The sequence below is a fragment of the Paramisgurnus dabryanus genome, chromosome 7, assembly GCF_030506205.2.
Source record: "Paramisgurnus dabryanus chromosome 7, PD_genome_1.1, whole genome shotgun sequence".
NCBI lineage: Eukaryota > Metazoa > Chordata > Actinopteri > Cypriniformes > Cobitidae > Paramisgurnus > Paramisgurnus dabryanus.
Window position 1 is genome coordinate 19,461,466 of NC_133343.1, and position 15,692 is coordinate 19,477,157.

At 36.0% G+C, this 15,692-nt stretch overlaps 2 protein-coding genes across 3 annotated transcripts in view; one reads left to right on the forward strand and one right to left on the reverse strand.

The window, feature by feature from the left end:
* The window catches only part of shroom2a (shroom family member 2a), a 56,369-nt gene extending 55,074 nt beyond the window's left edge, over positions 1-1,295 (reverse strand). Inside the window, exon 1 of one of the 2 annotated variants that reach the window (XM_065240451.2) lies at positions 311-1,295. In XM_065240451.2, coding sequence (XP_065096523.1) covers positions 311-526 — 216 coding nt within the window. In that variant the 5' untranslated portion in view covers positions 527-1,295. The remainder of the gene's footprint in view (positions 1-310) is intronic. The other variant, XM_065240434.2, reaches the window with a different exon arrangement.
* A 5,588-nt stretch (positions 1,296-6,883) lies between these two features.
* lrrc7 (leucine rich repeat containing 7) overlaps positions 6,884-15,692 on the forward strand; it is a 136,302-nt gene continuing 127,493 nt past the window's right edge. The window contains exon 1 of the mRNA XM_065240420.2: positions 6,884-7,272. The gene's annotated coding sequence lies outside the window, so the exon portion shown is untranslated. The remainder of the gene's footprint in view (positions 7,273-15,692) is intronic.

Below are 15,692 nucleotides of genomic sequence, written 5' to 3' on the forward strand. Positions count from 1 at the left end.
TCATAACAATAACTTGGAATACATTTTATATTAATTTACCTTTACTTACACAATTGTATGTTTCCCTTACACACAAAAACGTTATTATTAAGTGTTACTGGTAGAGTTACATCGATAGCTTTCCATCAACTTTTTAAGAAACTACACTACATGGAGTAAGAGTTTCACCGATCCCGCCACTATTTATATTATTTCTATACCAACAATGCCTGAATTTACTTACTCTGGACATTATCCGGTCATATACACCATTAAAAAGCTATTTTTTTCCACTTATTGTTTGTTTACCCTAAAAATGCAGATGATTTACCTTAGTTATAAGAAGAGGTTCTCTGTGCTCCAGTCCTCCTCGGAGAGTAAAACCCCAAGGTGCACCCCCAGAGAGAGTCACATCCACCAGTTTCAATCCCTCTCCATTACCATGATGTTCATCAAAACTCCCAGACCTGTCTGAAGTGTAGATGATCCTTTGATCTCCTTCAGGAAACCTACTAGAGTCCAAAGGGTACTGGTTGATCGTGTCCATTTCAAACACAGTCTGTATTCCAAAAAATAAGAAAAATATGGCAGCTCTCTTAGTAAGAAAAATACTAAGATCAAATTCTACATTGTTTTCCACATCACCGTCAGCGGTTTAAGAAAAAAATAAATGCAACAGGTAGGGGCCGAGCCCATCATCTCCTTTGGCTGATACATGAATGTCTCCTTGGATACTTTGTTTCCTCCTCTGGACGAGGCTCTGTCCATCATTTGAAAGCAATATTATAGGAGGCGCGGTTTAAATTTCCAAAACAACACAAACTTTTATGTTTATGTACTGTTAAAAAACACGATAATGAGAAATATGAAACTTGTTTCTGTTTATGGTTGTATTTGACTCGGTTCTTTATGTTAGCATTAGCCAAAGGATTCGGCACAAGTTTCTCTCGCCATTGAAAATAAATAATACCTCAAATACTTAAAAACGTTCACGTCGTTGGTTTAAGAGTACACACCCGTTCGGATTCAAACCCTAACCCTAATAACTCATCAGTCATATATGTTCGTCGTGTTCATACTGAAGCTTTCAGTTGTCCAGTCCTGGTTTAAATGTGGAGCTAGTCAGCTAACCGCGAGTCTTATTCAATCAACAAGTGGATCAACTGCACTTTTTATCCATCCTGGGAGCCACATTATTACAATTTTCTCCGATTGCTATTCAAATAGAAACCACATTTGTATTTACGTTTTATCCGGCGCACAACGAATTTGGAGTTCAGGCACAAAAAGCTGAACGTTAAATGGCAGAACGCTGATCTTTTGGGTTAGTATGGATTACAGGCGCAGGAGGGGGAGAGACTCATCTACCTGTTCGGTGATCATTAAATCAGATGAGTAGCAGCAGCGACCTCTACTGTTCACGGTTTGTGACTGCAGTCATTTTCACGCGAATAAATTATACAAATATTACAAATAAATATGTAAAATAAATTAAGCAACGACTGGTATTAATAAAATGAAACATTTTCTATTGTCTTAATATTCAAACACTGCAAAATATAAGTTTCCTTACATTTAAGGAAGATATAACACGTTTTTGCTTTAGTGGATCTGTATTGTGACTCTGAAAGGAGAAAGGTATATGATAGAAATCCTTGTTAGCGGGAATAATTTATAATTAATCTGTTTATAATTACTTAAATGATAAAATCTGAACGTAGCTCTAGGCTAATACTGTTTTATCAACATCACCATATCATAAAAAAGCATTTAATAGATCAAATTTGTAGGCTAAAATAAAATCTAGATATGTATTTTTTTCTTAATGAAGAAGACTCGTAGATATGGATTTGCCACGAAGATAAACACCAAAACCCACAAAACACTGAATCGAAAGGTTTCATGTAAGTATTCCTCCCATAGAGGGCGCTCTTTGGTAGTTTTTATTTGATTCCTCTGTGCAGTTCATCGTTTCAATTTGTGTGAGAGCAAGGTCCCAGTGGACTCAAGTCAAACTTTTCGTTTCACTTAACTTGGCCAGGTGGATTTTGTACAAATGTGGAATTTGTTTCAAGTTGTGCTGAACAGTAAAACCACTATTAACATGTTTCATTCTGAAAGAATAGTATTCTTCAAAGGAATGTTACAATAGTATGCACACTAAGCTTTCTGTGTGGTTGGTAAAAACTAAAAGCATACATTTTGTGATTACATATACATAATCAATACAGAAATGAAATATAATACACTTTGTATACGTTTGACAGAGGAAATGCATATGCAAAATAATCCCAACCCTATTTTGCTTTGATATGGACATTTTATGTACTAACTTTATGAATACAGTATACCTCCAAAATGTGCTGCCAGCTCAAAATGTTTTAAAATGGTAAGAAGGAATTAATTTAAAATAGGGCTAACCACAAGTTTATATAAAAAATATAATAAAACTTTCTTTATATTGAAAGACATTATACCTTGGTGTGCTTTAAAAACGACAGGGCTGATGCAATGTTGAGTGTTTCTGAGTCATTGTAGTTAAAATATTAAGCTGCTATGGCACTTTTGCATTGCTACACTCTTCCATGTTGTATAAACAATGTTTGGCAACAACCTTGAAAGTATCTACCTTCATCAAGGACAACCCCTGAAGCCTGGATTCCTTTAAAAAATTCTCAGCATTGATCTATTGCTTTAGTTTTTCTCTAACAAAGAACAGATTGATGTAATGTTTATATTGATTTGAAGCATGATGTCCTGTGAAGACATGTTTAAGAACCTTTTCCAGCTGGCTTTGCACAAATCTATGGTGACCTTTAGCTTAACCCATAAAATGTTTGTAGTGTATCAGCTATTTAGCTATTCAATTATTGCTTAGAGTTTGCTCTTTCATAACTCAGGAAATTTAATGGAGTTGTGTTTCATATAAATATCAGTTAAGTAGATTTCTCCTGAAAGAGATGGAATAGATAAAAATACAACAATTGTTTAACACATTTAAATTAAAGAGCTATGAAAGTCATGTAGATTACATTGGAGACTGGACAAAAATGTACATTTGCTCTCTGCAGTTTTTTGCAAAATTGTTACACATATAGGAGCATCAGAGATTACATCATTAAAAATCATATAAATAACTTGGGTAGCACATGATTTGGTAAACATTGCTTTAGATTTGTCTGTTATGTCTCATTATGTCTCTATTAACAGAGGAGCCATATGGAGATTAGTAGCCTACAGCACTTCTGTTTGAAGCACTGGGTGGGACAAGCAAACAGCAACGATGTATTAGTTCCATTAGATTGGCAATGTTAAATGCTAGGTCTGCTAGGTTAAATGCTATTCAATATATCGAAACTGGCAAAATATCCTAATGTGTATAGCACAATATGCATATACTGTTTGCATTTACTGAATGTTTTTTTTTTTCAAAGTAATGTCAAAGTTTGCAGAATGGAGAGACTGATACACAATGTTAGTGTGTATGCAGAAGTTCAGTGAATGTTTGTTATATAATTTTCAGTTTTTAAGTATACTATATTTCAGTTAAATACATTTTTGGAAAAGGACTATAGGATGATTGGGATCAAATTATTATTCATAATTAGATAAGATATGTCAAGGTAAATACATCAGATCCACAAACCATATGTATAGTACATTTATAATGATCTCGGTGATATATTTTTTTAAATTATTATTAAAGCTGCAATGAAATTGAAAAACTGACATTGTTTTGGAATATTGTGGTATTTTAAATATTGTTGTATTTTATGTGGTATTATGACTTATCTGTGAGCTTCATTATTAAAAAATTCATCTGCCCTCATAATCTTTAATAAAAAATGCAAATCTTCTCCCCTCCTCCAAACAATCCTCTTCCAGTCAAATGGTATGGCAGGTGGGCGGGGTTCTGGGAAAAGATGATTAGCAAATAGCAACATGACTTCAAAATGTCCAGCCCTACATTTTTCATTTCAAAAGCCGTTTCACTCGGATATACAGACAGTGGTGTGAAGAAGTGTTTGCCCACTTCCTGATTTTTTTTTTTGTATGCTTGTCACACTTCAGATCATCAAACTAATATAAATATTAATCAAAGTAAACACAACATGCAGTTTAAAAAAAAAGTTTTTTATTGCAATTAAGCGTCTGCAACAGCACTGTGGAGGAATTTTGGTCCACCCATCTTTGCAATATTGTTGCAATTCAGCCACATTGGAGCGTTTTTGAGCATGAATGGTCTTTTTAAGGCTATGCCACAGCATCTTAATAGGATTGAGGTCAGGACTTTGACTAGGCCACTCCAAAGTCTTCATTTTGTTTTTCTTCAGCCATTCAGAGGTTGACCTGCTGGTGTGTCTGCTGCAGATTATTATAATATTAGTAGAATATGTAATATTAGCAAAGTGTAAAAGCAGTACACAAAGATACACAAACACATATGGCTGTATAGGTAAAGTTTTGAGAAACTGGCACCGCTAAGGGTACATACAGTAAAGTGATGGGTGCTGTCCTTGGCACTTGACAATTTTGAACATTTTTGAACTTTCAACAACAACACAATAAATAGAGGTTCAAAACTTTTGATAGATTAAGATTTAGCTTTAACACCCATATCCAAAACCACTAGCTTAACCCTGGCAAATGCACATTGAGGAACAGATCAGCTGTGTAATTTATTCATTGCAGATATAATTTACTAAAACCCAAGGCCAATATACTTATACAGTATATACTTTGTTATGTCTTGAACATGGTTCTGGAAATTATCCTTGCAGATGATCATTTATATTATAGCAAACACATTCCAACCGAAAAGCTTACAAGAACCATATATAGCATTTCTTTTCATTATTCAACAAACATTAAAAACACAGACCATTGCCTATTAAATAAAAACATTCAGCTGTTCTAAAGTCAAGGACAAAATGCAGAAAGAGAATGAACATCTTTTAAGAGTTTTCAGATTCATTCGTTCTGCATTGCACTTCTCTGAGACCAGGCTGTTGCTAAGCAACTGTAAAATAAAGCAGATTCCTCCTAAGTCCGATAACCTCCTAACAATTGCCGTACAGTACATACTCTACACATCAATGATCAGAAGTGTATTTCTCTCATCTTATCGTCTGTTTTTATTTTTTTAAAATCATTGTGAGTAAAGTGTACAGTAATTCATACTGAAGTACAGCATTCAAACTTTCTTAAAAGAGAGTTTTTTTCCATGGGATAAACTCCTACAGTGACCTTAAATGTTTTTATTTGGTTCTGTCAACTTTTAGGTCTGCTCTATTATTACGTGCTTAGCGCTCTGGTCTATTGATCTGATCTATGTGCTATGAATGTATGCTGGTCTGTGACATCATTTTCATCAAACACATGGGGTTTGTGGCATTTAAAAACCATTGGCTGTATTGACTGAAGAGAAAATACTCAATCAGCGTAGCTGGTACACATATTGTAAATGTGCTGCATCCATAAACTATGTAATATGTTTGTAGCTCAGTCAGTGGAGCATTGTGTTAAGAGTGTAAAAGGTCATGGGTTTGATCCCACATACTGATGAAATGTATACCTTATAATGCACTGTAAATCACTTTGGTATCTGTTAAATGTTACATGTAAATGCAATAAAACACATGCATGCTAGAGGGTCTCATCTTTACAAATTCAGAATCATATATTTGTGTTGGAAATGAGATCCAAAATTACATTTGCTTGCTGAAAGGGTTTTTTAAGTGAATTTAACTCACTGGGTATTTTGTGCATGATCTATAGTTGCCATGGCAATGATAGCAGAGTACAGTATAATGAATATGATAGAGCGCTTTAGTGCTGTGTTTTTGAAGCACATTTCTTAATTTCACACACAGATGAGACAACTGTCTAATCAATCAAAGACAAATGCAATGAGTTGACATAAGGGAGAATCTATAGAAATGTCTGACTCAGAACTGCTGGAGAGATATTGTGTCCGAAAACGCGTCATGCTACGGTAGGCTACATACTGAATTAGATGAAGTACCTACTATACTGTTGCGGTAACGCATCTAAACGGAACTTAACTTCCGGTCTCTGGTCTGGTTAGCGGCTAAACTCTGGTACAAATAACAAATGTTTTAGTTTTCTAAAGACGAGGGAAGTGACGAGTACACATTTTGCACCGTAACATTAGCTCGGTGTAGTTTTTGATACACTTAAGCTATTATTTGAAGATAATCAACTTTTGTTAATCAAGTTTGTTATCAAATGAACAACTTCAAAAGGACTTTGCTGTTATTCATTCTTTGCGGAGTTTACTGGAAGTTACGTTTGTTCCACAAAAGCCGTTTGTTTATGTTGTTACTGCTGTAACAGTCGTTAACGACACCTCTCCTTCTTCTTCTTCGTTAGTTTACTCCTATCCCAGGGGCTCACGGGATTGGAAACTGTCCATCGAATGCTCACTTCAAAATCCTTCTTTAGTAGGTCATCCGGGTATTTTGCCTGCTGTTTTTAAAATTCGATGAATTCGGACATACTACCTGTCTCACTTACTGTTTATGCGTACTATATAGTATGGAAGTAGGCGATTTGGGACTAATTTGTTACACTATTAAAATGAAGGTGCTTGAAAGGTTCTTCACAGCAAATAACCTTTTAGGAACCTTTATTTTTAGGAGTGTAAAGAAAAGAAAGCAAAGGCTTGATGTTTAACCTAAAATCATGCATTAAATGGGACAATAACCATCAGACCAGTGATGCTTAAAAAAAACGTTGTTTTAAACGAAATTTAATGGCTTTGGTATCTATACAGCATTGGATCATGTATGCGTCACTTCATCACATCACAATAATCATTGTTGCAAATGCGCAGGTTTCCGAATTTAACCTCAACAGATGTGCTGAAGACAAACTCTGCGCGAGCCGGAGGTGCAACGATATGAATAATGTGTCGGAGAGAATTATAATTTAAGACATAATGCAACTTCATAACCAATCCTCTCACTCTTGAGTGAAGCGTGGGCATCAGTACCGGTGAACTTGTTTGATTGACGTTGTGGGAGTCCGTCCGCAGACCGCCGTATGCACGCGCGTAGCCATTGCACCGACGATGCAGAGAGGATGGAGAATACGATCTACAATCACGCACGATGGTTAATAACATAGACTTATCTGTCGTGTTTTGATCCAAATCGCCTTCCTGTTACTTCCAGTGGATTTTGAAAGGGAAGGAGTCGAAATCCGTTTTGGGAAAACGTCTTTATCTACCCACGTTCGTTCGGTTCCAAAATGAGCAAACTGACCTATGCGGTACGTACGAGCTGTGTGCATGTTTTACACGCTTCTTTAGCCCTTTCCTAAAGTGCTTTTATAGTGTAATCACTTTTATATGTTCATACATCTGCACCTGGATCATGTGAAAGTACGCCTACTCAAAGTCAACATCACTGCTTTGCGCATGTTGCGGGTTTTAGAGTCCTGAACGTTCAGATCCATATGATTGATAATCGATCCTTTTATGCTTAAAAGAAGACCTCTTTCTGTGTAACAATAGTCAACATGGTTGTTCGCAATTTGATCTGTAAATTCTAACATTAAAGTCGTGATTTGATTGGCTTGGATGCTTAGTTTTAGGGAATGCCAGCGCAGTAGTCCAGGTCCAGGTTGGCACTGATTTAGAAGAGTTTATTTGGCCGTTTATAAATATATGATATACCTTCTACTACATAATATCTATAACCCTAAAATAATTAAATTTAAGTAATATGGTCAGAAACATAACGTTACAATTAATAATTGTTTCCAAAAATATAACAGGATTATAGATAGTGTAGGCTATACATGAATGTGCAATCCTGAAGGATGCCTCAACAGAACAGTTTTAGCCTGCCCTGTATGAAGTATGAATCAATTCAAGTACCTTTTACATAATATGCACTTCACGCAGGTTTGCAGTCATTTTTATATATATAAAAAAAAGGTCTACAGCTCCTCAGAATGAATGGCAACACGAGGCATCATTCTGGAAATATTAAACCAGTTTGATTGATATTGTAAACACATAGAGAAGTCATCAGTGATTTGCAGTTGCAGTTAATAGTAATCATAACTTTAAATCTTTATAGAAAGTTAATGACAATATATAACACCTTATTTGATAGCTATACAGTTGTTGTTTGAACATTGTATGCCACTTTTATTTGACTTTTAACAAAATAATTTCAATTTATTTGATTAATTTACAATACAATACAATATAACGCATTAAAATGACATGGTTAGTATAACATTTTATAAAGGCAGGTACAAAAACTTGAAGTTGATGGCTCATCGTGGTTCCTTAACACAAGGTCACCAAACCTTTGGAATGTTTTTTCCACAAATCCATCTAATTCCATCTTGAATGGGCAACAGGCCAAAGGAGTGAACTATGCTACTGTTATCTCTCGCCTTTGAAAGAGAAGCAAAGGAATTTTTTTTGTTTTTGTCCACTTTTGGAATAATGAGTGCCTCTTTTTGTGTGCTTGGTAAAGTTGAAAGTCATTTCAGTTGAATACTGCAATATTTTGATGTACTGGGTGCTTCAGTATGTTGTATAGCGTATAATGATGGTTTTATGTCAGAAAGATGAGGATTGATGATACTGTACATAAACAGACCTGGTTTGAAGGAAGTAACAGACTAAGGGCTGAATTGCCTTGATAAAGCCAATCAGATTAAAGTAGGTCTTCTGTCAACTAGGTCACCCCGACCTACATACACTTGTCCCATGGAAAAACTCAGCTTTTTTAATCATAGTACCTATATCATTATAAAGCTATATCATTTCACATCATTTAAGTTGTGTACAGTATCACTGCAAAATACGTCATAAATCCACATTAGATTTAGAAAACGTAATCCTTGCCTAAGTAGTTGTAGACGTTGTACCACTGAAGTACAGTTTTTTGAGTCACGTCTAAACTTTATGGCTGTTTCTAACCCTCATGAATTATTGCATACTTTTGTCACAAACTTAACTGAATTTTGGAGCTTGTCAGAAAAAAAAAACAGTAATACAATGGCTGTCACTGAGGCAGCACCCTTTTAAAAGTACATCTCTGCACCTAAAGAGTTCATAATATTACCTCAGAGGGCATAGTAGTTCCCTTTTAATGGGCACAGTTTGGGACCATTTTTTCTTTCTGTCTGTCTGTCTCTCTATCTATTTATCTGCGCATACACACACACACGCACGGACAAACACACATTTTCTCACTCTCTAGTGGCGTGGAGAATGGAGCCAGCCAGTGCTGGCACTTTAATTCCATGGTGCTTTTTTCTCTTCATATCTGTCAGCGGGTCGCTGCATAATTAGCTGCAGATATCTCCACAGGTTTCCATGGTGCAGCATCATCTTTGTGTGAAAGGCCTGCCTACACACAAACACTTGCACATCGATACACAGCAGAATGCTGGAGGTTTAGCACTTTATTATAATTATCACCTATTATTGCAGAGCTGGAACAGCCTTACTCACTACGTGACTTCACAACTAGGAGCAAAGCAATGCATCTGCTCTCTTCTTATTGGACATAACAGTTCTTTGTAGAAGTGTTACTTTCCCATCTGTTGTGTATTAGATATGTGCTGTGGTTTGGTAGTCATGAAAAAACCTACACGATTTCCCCCGAATAATCATCACTGTAGGTATAAAGTGCTTAATTCACATACCCACTTTCGATCTAGTTGTTTCTTCTTTTTGACTCATGACTCACTGCATTCTGCTTAGGCCTACCTGAGCAGCATTATGGTTGTAAATGGTAAACCATATACTGTAGTCTGTCTCTGGTTCTCATTTCCTTTCTGTCTGTCCATCTCTACTGTATATGATTTGCTGTGTACTGGAAGAAAATGCAGTTTTGCAACATTTCGGCTTTTCAGCCTACAGCCAAGGTTTCATTTCATTGCTGTGTGGGCGTCTGCAGTGTAAGAGCTTACTCTGTGGAGAGAGACAGAGAGAGAGAGAGAAAGTGGGGGCTTCCAGTTGTGTTGTAGTGCATTGGCGGGCTGAGAGCGGCCCCTGCTGTGTGTTTGGATGGTGAGTGATGGCCGATGGAGATTTCTGGGGAGCTGAGTAAAAGTTATTCAGCATGCTTATCCACTAAATCAGTCAGTCACTTTTCCACCTGCAGCAAAGGCATTAGCTGTGTAGCTGTACAGTAATGGGATCAGTGCATTGTGGTGGATCTTTGAAAGGAATGGAGGTTCGGTCTCTGGGGATGTTTTTAGTCCAGTTCAAGAAGGGACACAGACACACCATTTATTTAAACATTTGGGCCTTTCAACAATTTTAAAACAAATACTATAACATAATTGTAATGAAATGACTAAATGACTAACTTTGATTATTTACATCAAAGTTTCATAAATAGCATTTCTTACATTGCTTTAAAATAATAACTGCAATTAAGTATTAGCCATTTGATGTTTGTAGTTGTATTTGTTACTAAATGTTTTGTTTTGTGTAGGGGTGTGACAGATCACAAATCTCACGGTTCCGATCACATTACAGTTTTTGAGGCACGGATCGAATCATTTCACATCAAAGTTCTTATATATATAAAAATTACAAACATTTATAAAAAGAACAAAGTTGCACATTAAGTAAGGTCTAAAAATTAGCATTAGGTACAGAAATCGAATCATGAATAATAACACTGTCTTTATTGTATAAATTAAATAAAATTATAATTTTTTAGAGCTACTGAAGTGATTTTTTCTTTGTCTTGGGTTGTCTAATTGACATTAATGACACAGACTTAAGTAGGTTAATTGAGGTTACTGTCTCTTTAAGAGAAGCACAGACTGGTTTCTGCCTAATCTATACACTTAAGACATAAATAAATGTTTTTATTAGAAAAAGAATACTCTGGAGATCATTTTGTTTGTATGTGCCCTGTCAAGAATAGAAAGATTTTATGTTCGCTTGCTTTTTTAAACGTGTCTCTCCGTGTATGCACTAACGAGTGCACTCAAAGTTACACCACATAAAAAGTTACATCGTTTTTCTTTGCTCTATTCGCCAAATGTATTTTAATGGACTACAGTATAAGACACACTAGAGCCACTATTTCTAAAGTTTACACATAAAGATTTCTGATCTTAGAGATGATCACGTCTGATTGGAGTTAAACTTAAAATTGTATGTTGAATTTACTTGCAATACCAAGTTGTTTCATTCTGCATTTTTTACATTGTAGTACAATGGTGGCCGGTGACTTCTTTTTTCCAGGGCACTCGATGCGAAGTTCGTCACAACATGTATGTAGCCCGTCATGTGTGTTCTGCGTGATCCTATGTGCATCACGTGTCTTGTCAAAATAAGTGCCTGCTGCAGACGCGTTTAAAGGGATAGTTCGGCCAAAAATTATATTAAACCCATGATTTACTCACCCCCAAGCTGTCCGAGTTGCATATGTCCATCGTTTTTCAGAAAAACACATTTTCGGGTATTTTAGAAAATGTTTTAGATCTTTCAGTTGATTAAATGTAATGTTACGGGGTCCACCCATAGTCCACGACCTTCAAGTCCAAAAAAAGTGCGTCCATCCTTCACAAATTAAATCCAAACGGCTCCAGGATGATAAACAAAGGTCTTCTGAGGGTAATCCGCGTGGTGTTGTTGTAGAAATATCCATATTTAAAACTTTATTAACGAAAATAAATATCTTCCGGTAGCACCGGATTGTACTTTAAGTATTGCACTTAATGTACAATACTTAAATTTTTATAGTTAACATATACCTTTTAATTGTACTTTCAATTTGAAGCTAAATCTTTCGTATGCTATCAGTGAGCTAATCAAACAAAAATAATAAATAAAAAAATTATAAATATATATTATATACTCACTTTCAACATTTGAAATGTTATCTATATTCTATTGTGAATAAAATATAAGTTTATGAGATTTGTAAATTATTCCATTCCTTTTTACTCACAATTTCTACAGTGTCCCAACTTTTTCTGATTTGAGGTTGTATATATATGGCTGAATCCCCTGAATATTAACTTTCTTTCTGGACTCCATTTCCCATAATCCCGCATACCTGGACTGATTACTCTGCCACCTGAAACTCATTGGACAGCCTATATAAACTCCCTGGAAACATTCAGTCAGTGCAAAGTCTTGATTTGTACCGGCTGTCATTGCTGAGGGGTTTGCCTGCCTGCATATCTATCTGTATTTATTTATCTTTATCTGTTTTACCCGGTTTATGAGTATGTTTGTTGCCTGCCCTGACCCTTTTGCCTGTTTCATGACTACGAGATTGACCTGCCCTACATTGCTGTGTTTGCTGTTGTTTGACCTTGCCTGTTGGAATATGAGTGTGTTTAATAAAAACCTGCAGTTGGAAAAAACACAGTGTCAAAGTGCTTTGTTACACAAGCAGTATACAATAAGTAACCTTCTAGTTTACTAATAGTACACTAACAGAACACTTGCATGTACACTTTCAGTATATGACTAGTAAACTACTAGTTAACTAAAAGTATATTAAAAGAACATTTGGAAGTATACCTGCAGCACAAAATTTGATATACTAAAAGTGGGCCAATTTAGTCCCAAGCGGTATTCAAGCAGTACACTTACAAGTATACTACTAGAACATAAATGTTAGTACACTTACTACATAAAGTATACTTAAAACTATACTCCAACATTTCTTAAGTATACTTAATAAAATTAACTTGAAGTATACTACTTTTTCGTAAGGTTAGCGAGTATTTTGTGAACGTGAGCGTCTCTTTTATCATAAACAGTTTTGACGCGTGTGCAGCAGGCACTTTTTTTGACAAAACACAAGATGCACATGGTTCACATGACGCAACAAACACATATTTTAAAAACACGAGCAACACACGACACTCTGAACACATATTTTGAATTTGCGCCCCTCGGATGAGCAGTCACGAGCCGCCACTGGTGTAGTATAAGTGGAATAATTGACCCCGGTCCTTCAAATTATTTGAAAAAAGCATACCTGCGTTGTAATGGCATTATCAATTATTCCTTACTAACACTACGGTGGTATTTGTCTGTGCGCACCTTTTCAAGCCAGTAGTCATCAGATGGAGAACACTTTAGGTCTTATGAGTCTTGTATGCATTGAGGTGTGTCTTTAATTTAAGCTGAGTGGTCACCAAAAAATGACTCACAGATTTCAAGAAATCAAGTAATTTCATGCTCCTTTCATTTCTGATGTGATCGAAAGTGGTGATGGACGAGTGGGTGAGTTGCTAACTCGGCAATTAGTCAGTCCATTTTCATAATGTTCCTGTCGCTGGCATCCAAAATTCAGCACCACCGTTGGTCAACGTTGCTGTCATTTATGCTTTTAGTTCATTTTTCTCTCCAGGGCAGTATTTGTAATCATATTTCATTATATCTAATCTGATTTTTCGCCAAAATACAGAGAATTCCTGTACAGAATTTGTTTGTCTTGGGATTGCAGTGTGTACTATGCTGTTCATAAGCTATTATAGCTATTTCCTACTTGTAAACATGGCTTTGTTTACTGTTAGTTCACTGACACAGTGTTAAATGCTCTCTCATTTGTAAGTCTGTTACATAAAAACATCTGCTAGCTAAATGAATAAATGTAAAAGTAATTTCTCATGTTTTTTTTAGTTGACTAGAGTTTTACAGCTCAAATGTTATGATTGTAGGCCTATGTGTTCCTTGTCACTCACAGCATGTACCACTGCACAGCCTGTTCATTCAGACATCATAAGTCATCTTCGTGTTCATGTACACTGTGCAGACAGAGCAGTAATGGCATGCAAACTGAACAACCTAACTTTTTTTCTTTTACCCGTGAATGACGCATGACGTAATCCAAATACGTTGTTTAAGAGGAGGCGTGGCTTTGAATGGTGATTCGCAGGGAGGGTGGGATAGTATGCCTTCAATGCTATTAGGCTTAAGTTAACATTTTCCAAATCACGACTCTACATTTATGAGTGTATATACTGAATGTACTGAACTTACAGTAAATATACTTGAGCCTGACCGACACGCACAGACTAATAGTTAAGGATTTGTGTCAAGCCTGACTGTACCAAGGCAAAGCAACCCACCATCTTCTAATTCCCAGCTTCTTATTAAAACTCTGGAGCCAGGCTGGTCGTAGGAGGAGAGAAGAGATATGGAGGGGGACATGTGACTGGAATACACAGTGGTTCCTAATCACCCCCCCCCCCCCAAAACCATTTATACTGTATATTTATCTGTTGCTTTGTTTTATCATTTGTATTCAGACTGCAATGCATGACCTGTGAAGATTCACACTTCTGCAGGACTGATCACGTATTACTCATATATTCATGGATCTTTTCAGAATCCGCAAACTCATTGCATATTCTCAGAACAGGCTTTGACTCTGTAGTTTTGACTACATTCCCCATAACTTTAACCTGCTGGTCAGATGGTGTCACAAACTGACACTGTCCAGCTCTTTCTCAGCAATGTATGTAATTATCTGCAATGTACTGTTTACCTCCACATCTTGGCTGTACATTGTCACTGGCAATCAGATCTTTTCTAACATTCTTTTCCCTGCGTGTTTACAAAGATCCTTTTGTGTTTTCCTCATCTAATTATATGTATATCCAACTGCAAAATATTTGATCATCCAGAGGCATCTGATAATATTCACAAGGCTTAATGTCGGCTGGATTACAGATGATAATGAGATCAACTAAACGCTCAGGGTTTGTAATTTTTTACAGAGTAAGGACTAAAGCCTGTGAATGAATATCAGAAAAACGCGATTATGCAATCGCATAATTCAACGATTAATCAGCCAAAGTCCACATATTTATGCAGGGGCCGCATTTTTTAAAAATATCCCGCACTTTCGCAGCATAAATTGCAGATTTTCTGTGCGCAAAATATGCAGGGCTTGCACGATTTCATAATCACATATCGCATATATCAAAATCACATTTATCTTAGCAGAAAGTTGAAAAATTTTGCATTTACTTCACACAAGCGCAGCCATGTCCCCTGTTGCCATGGGAATGTTATGAAGTGACGCGATTATGTGACGTGAACATCACTGAAAAGTTGCAAAAGCTGCAAATAGTTTTTGCAAATTCACGCAGTTTTTTGCAAGTTACCGCAATTTTTGCAAGTTCCCACAATTTCATTGCATAAAATTTCATAAGTATCCTGCATATTCCATCGCATTTTTTTAGAAAACGTGCCTTAAGATCAAGGATTTTTGCTCGCAACAATAAAAAAAAAAGAGGTGTCTCCTAAATTTACTTTAAAGAAATACAAAAAAATGTCCAAATGCAGTAAGAGTATAGAAAAATAAAATGACTGTTTGAGAAATGTTTCTTACACTCTTAAAAAATAAAGGTGCTTTACGATGCAGTAGAAGAACCATTTTTGGCTGAATGGGTCCATAAAGAACCTTTAACATCCGAGGAACTTTTCTGTATCACAAAAGGTTCTTGGTGGTGAAAAAGGTTCTATAAAAGGGTAAAGAAATGGTTCCTCATTGAATCTTTTACTGAATGGTTATTTGAGGAACCAAAAAATGTTTCTTCTTTTGCATGGCTGTGAAGATTATTTTAAGCACCTTTCTTTTTAAGAGTGTAGGGTTCTTATTAAAATCTTTTGATTGAAGATATTGATCTTTTGATTGAAGATATTGATGTTTTGGCACCGTTTGAGCTGT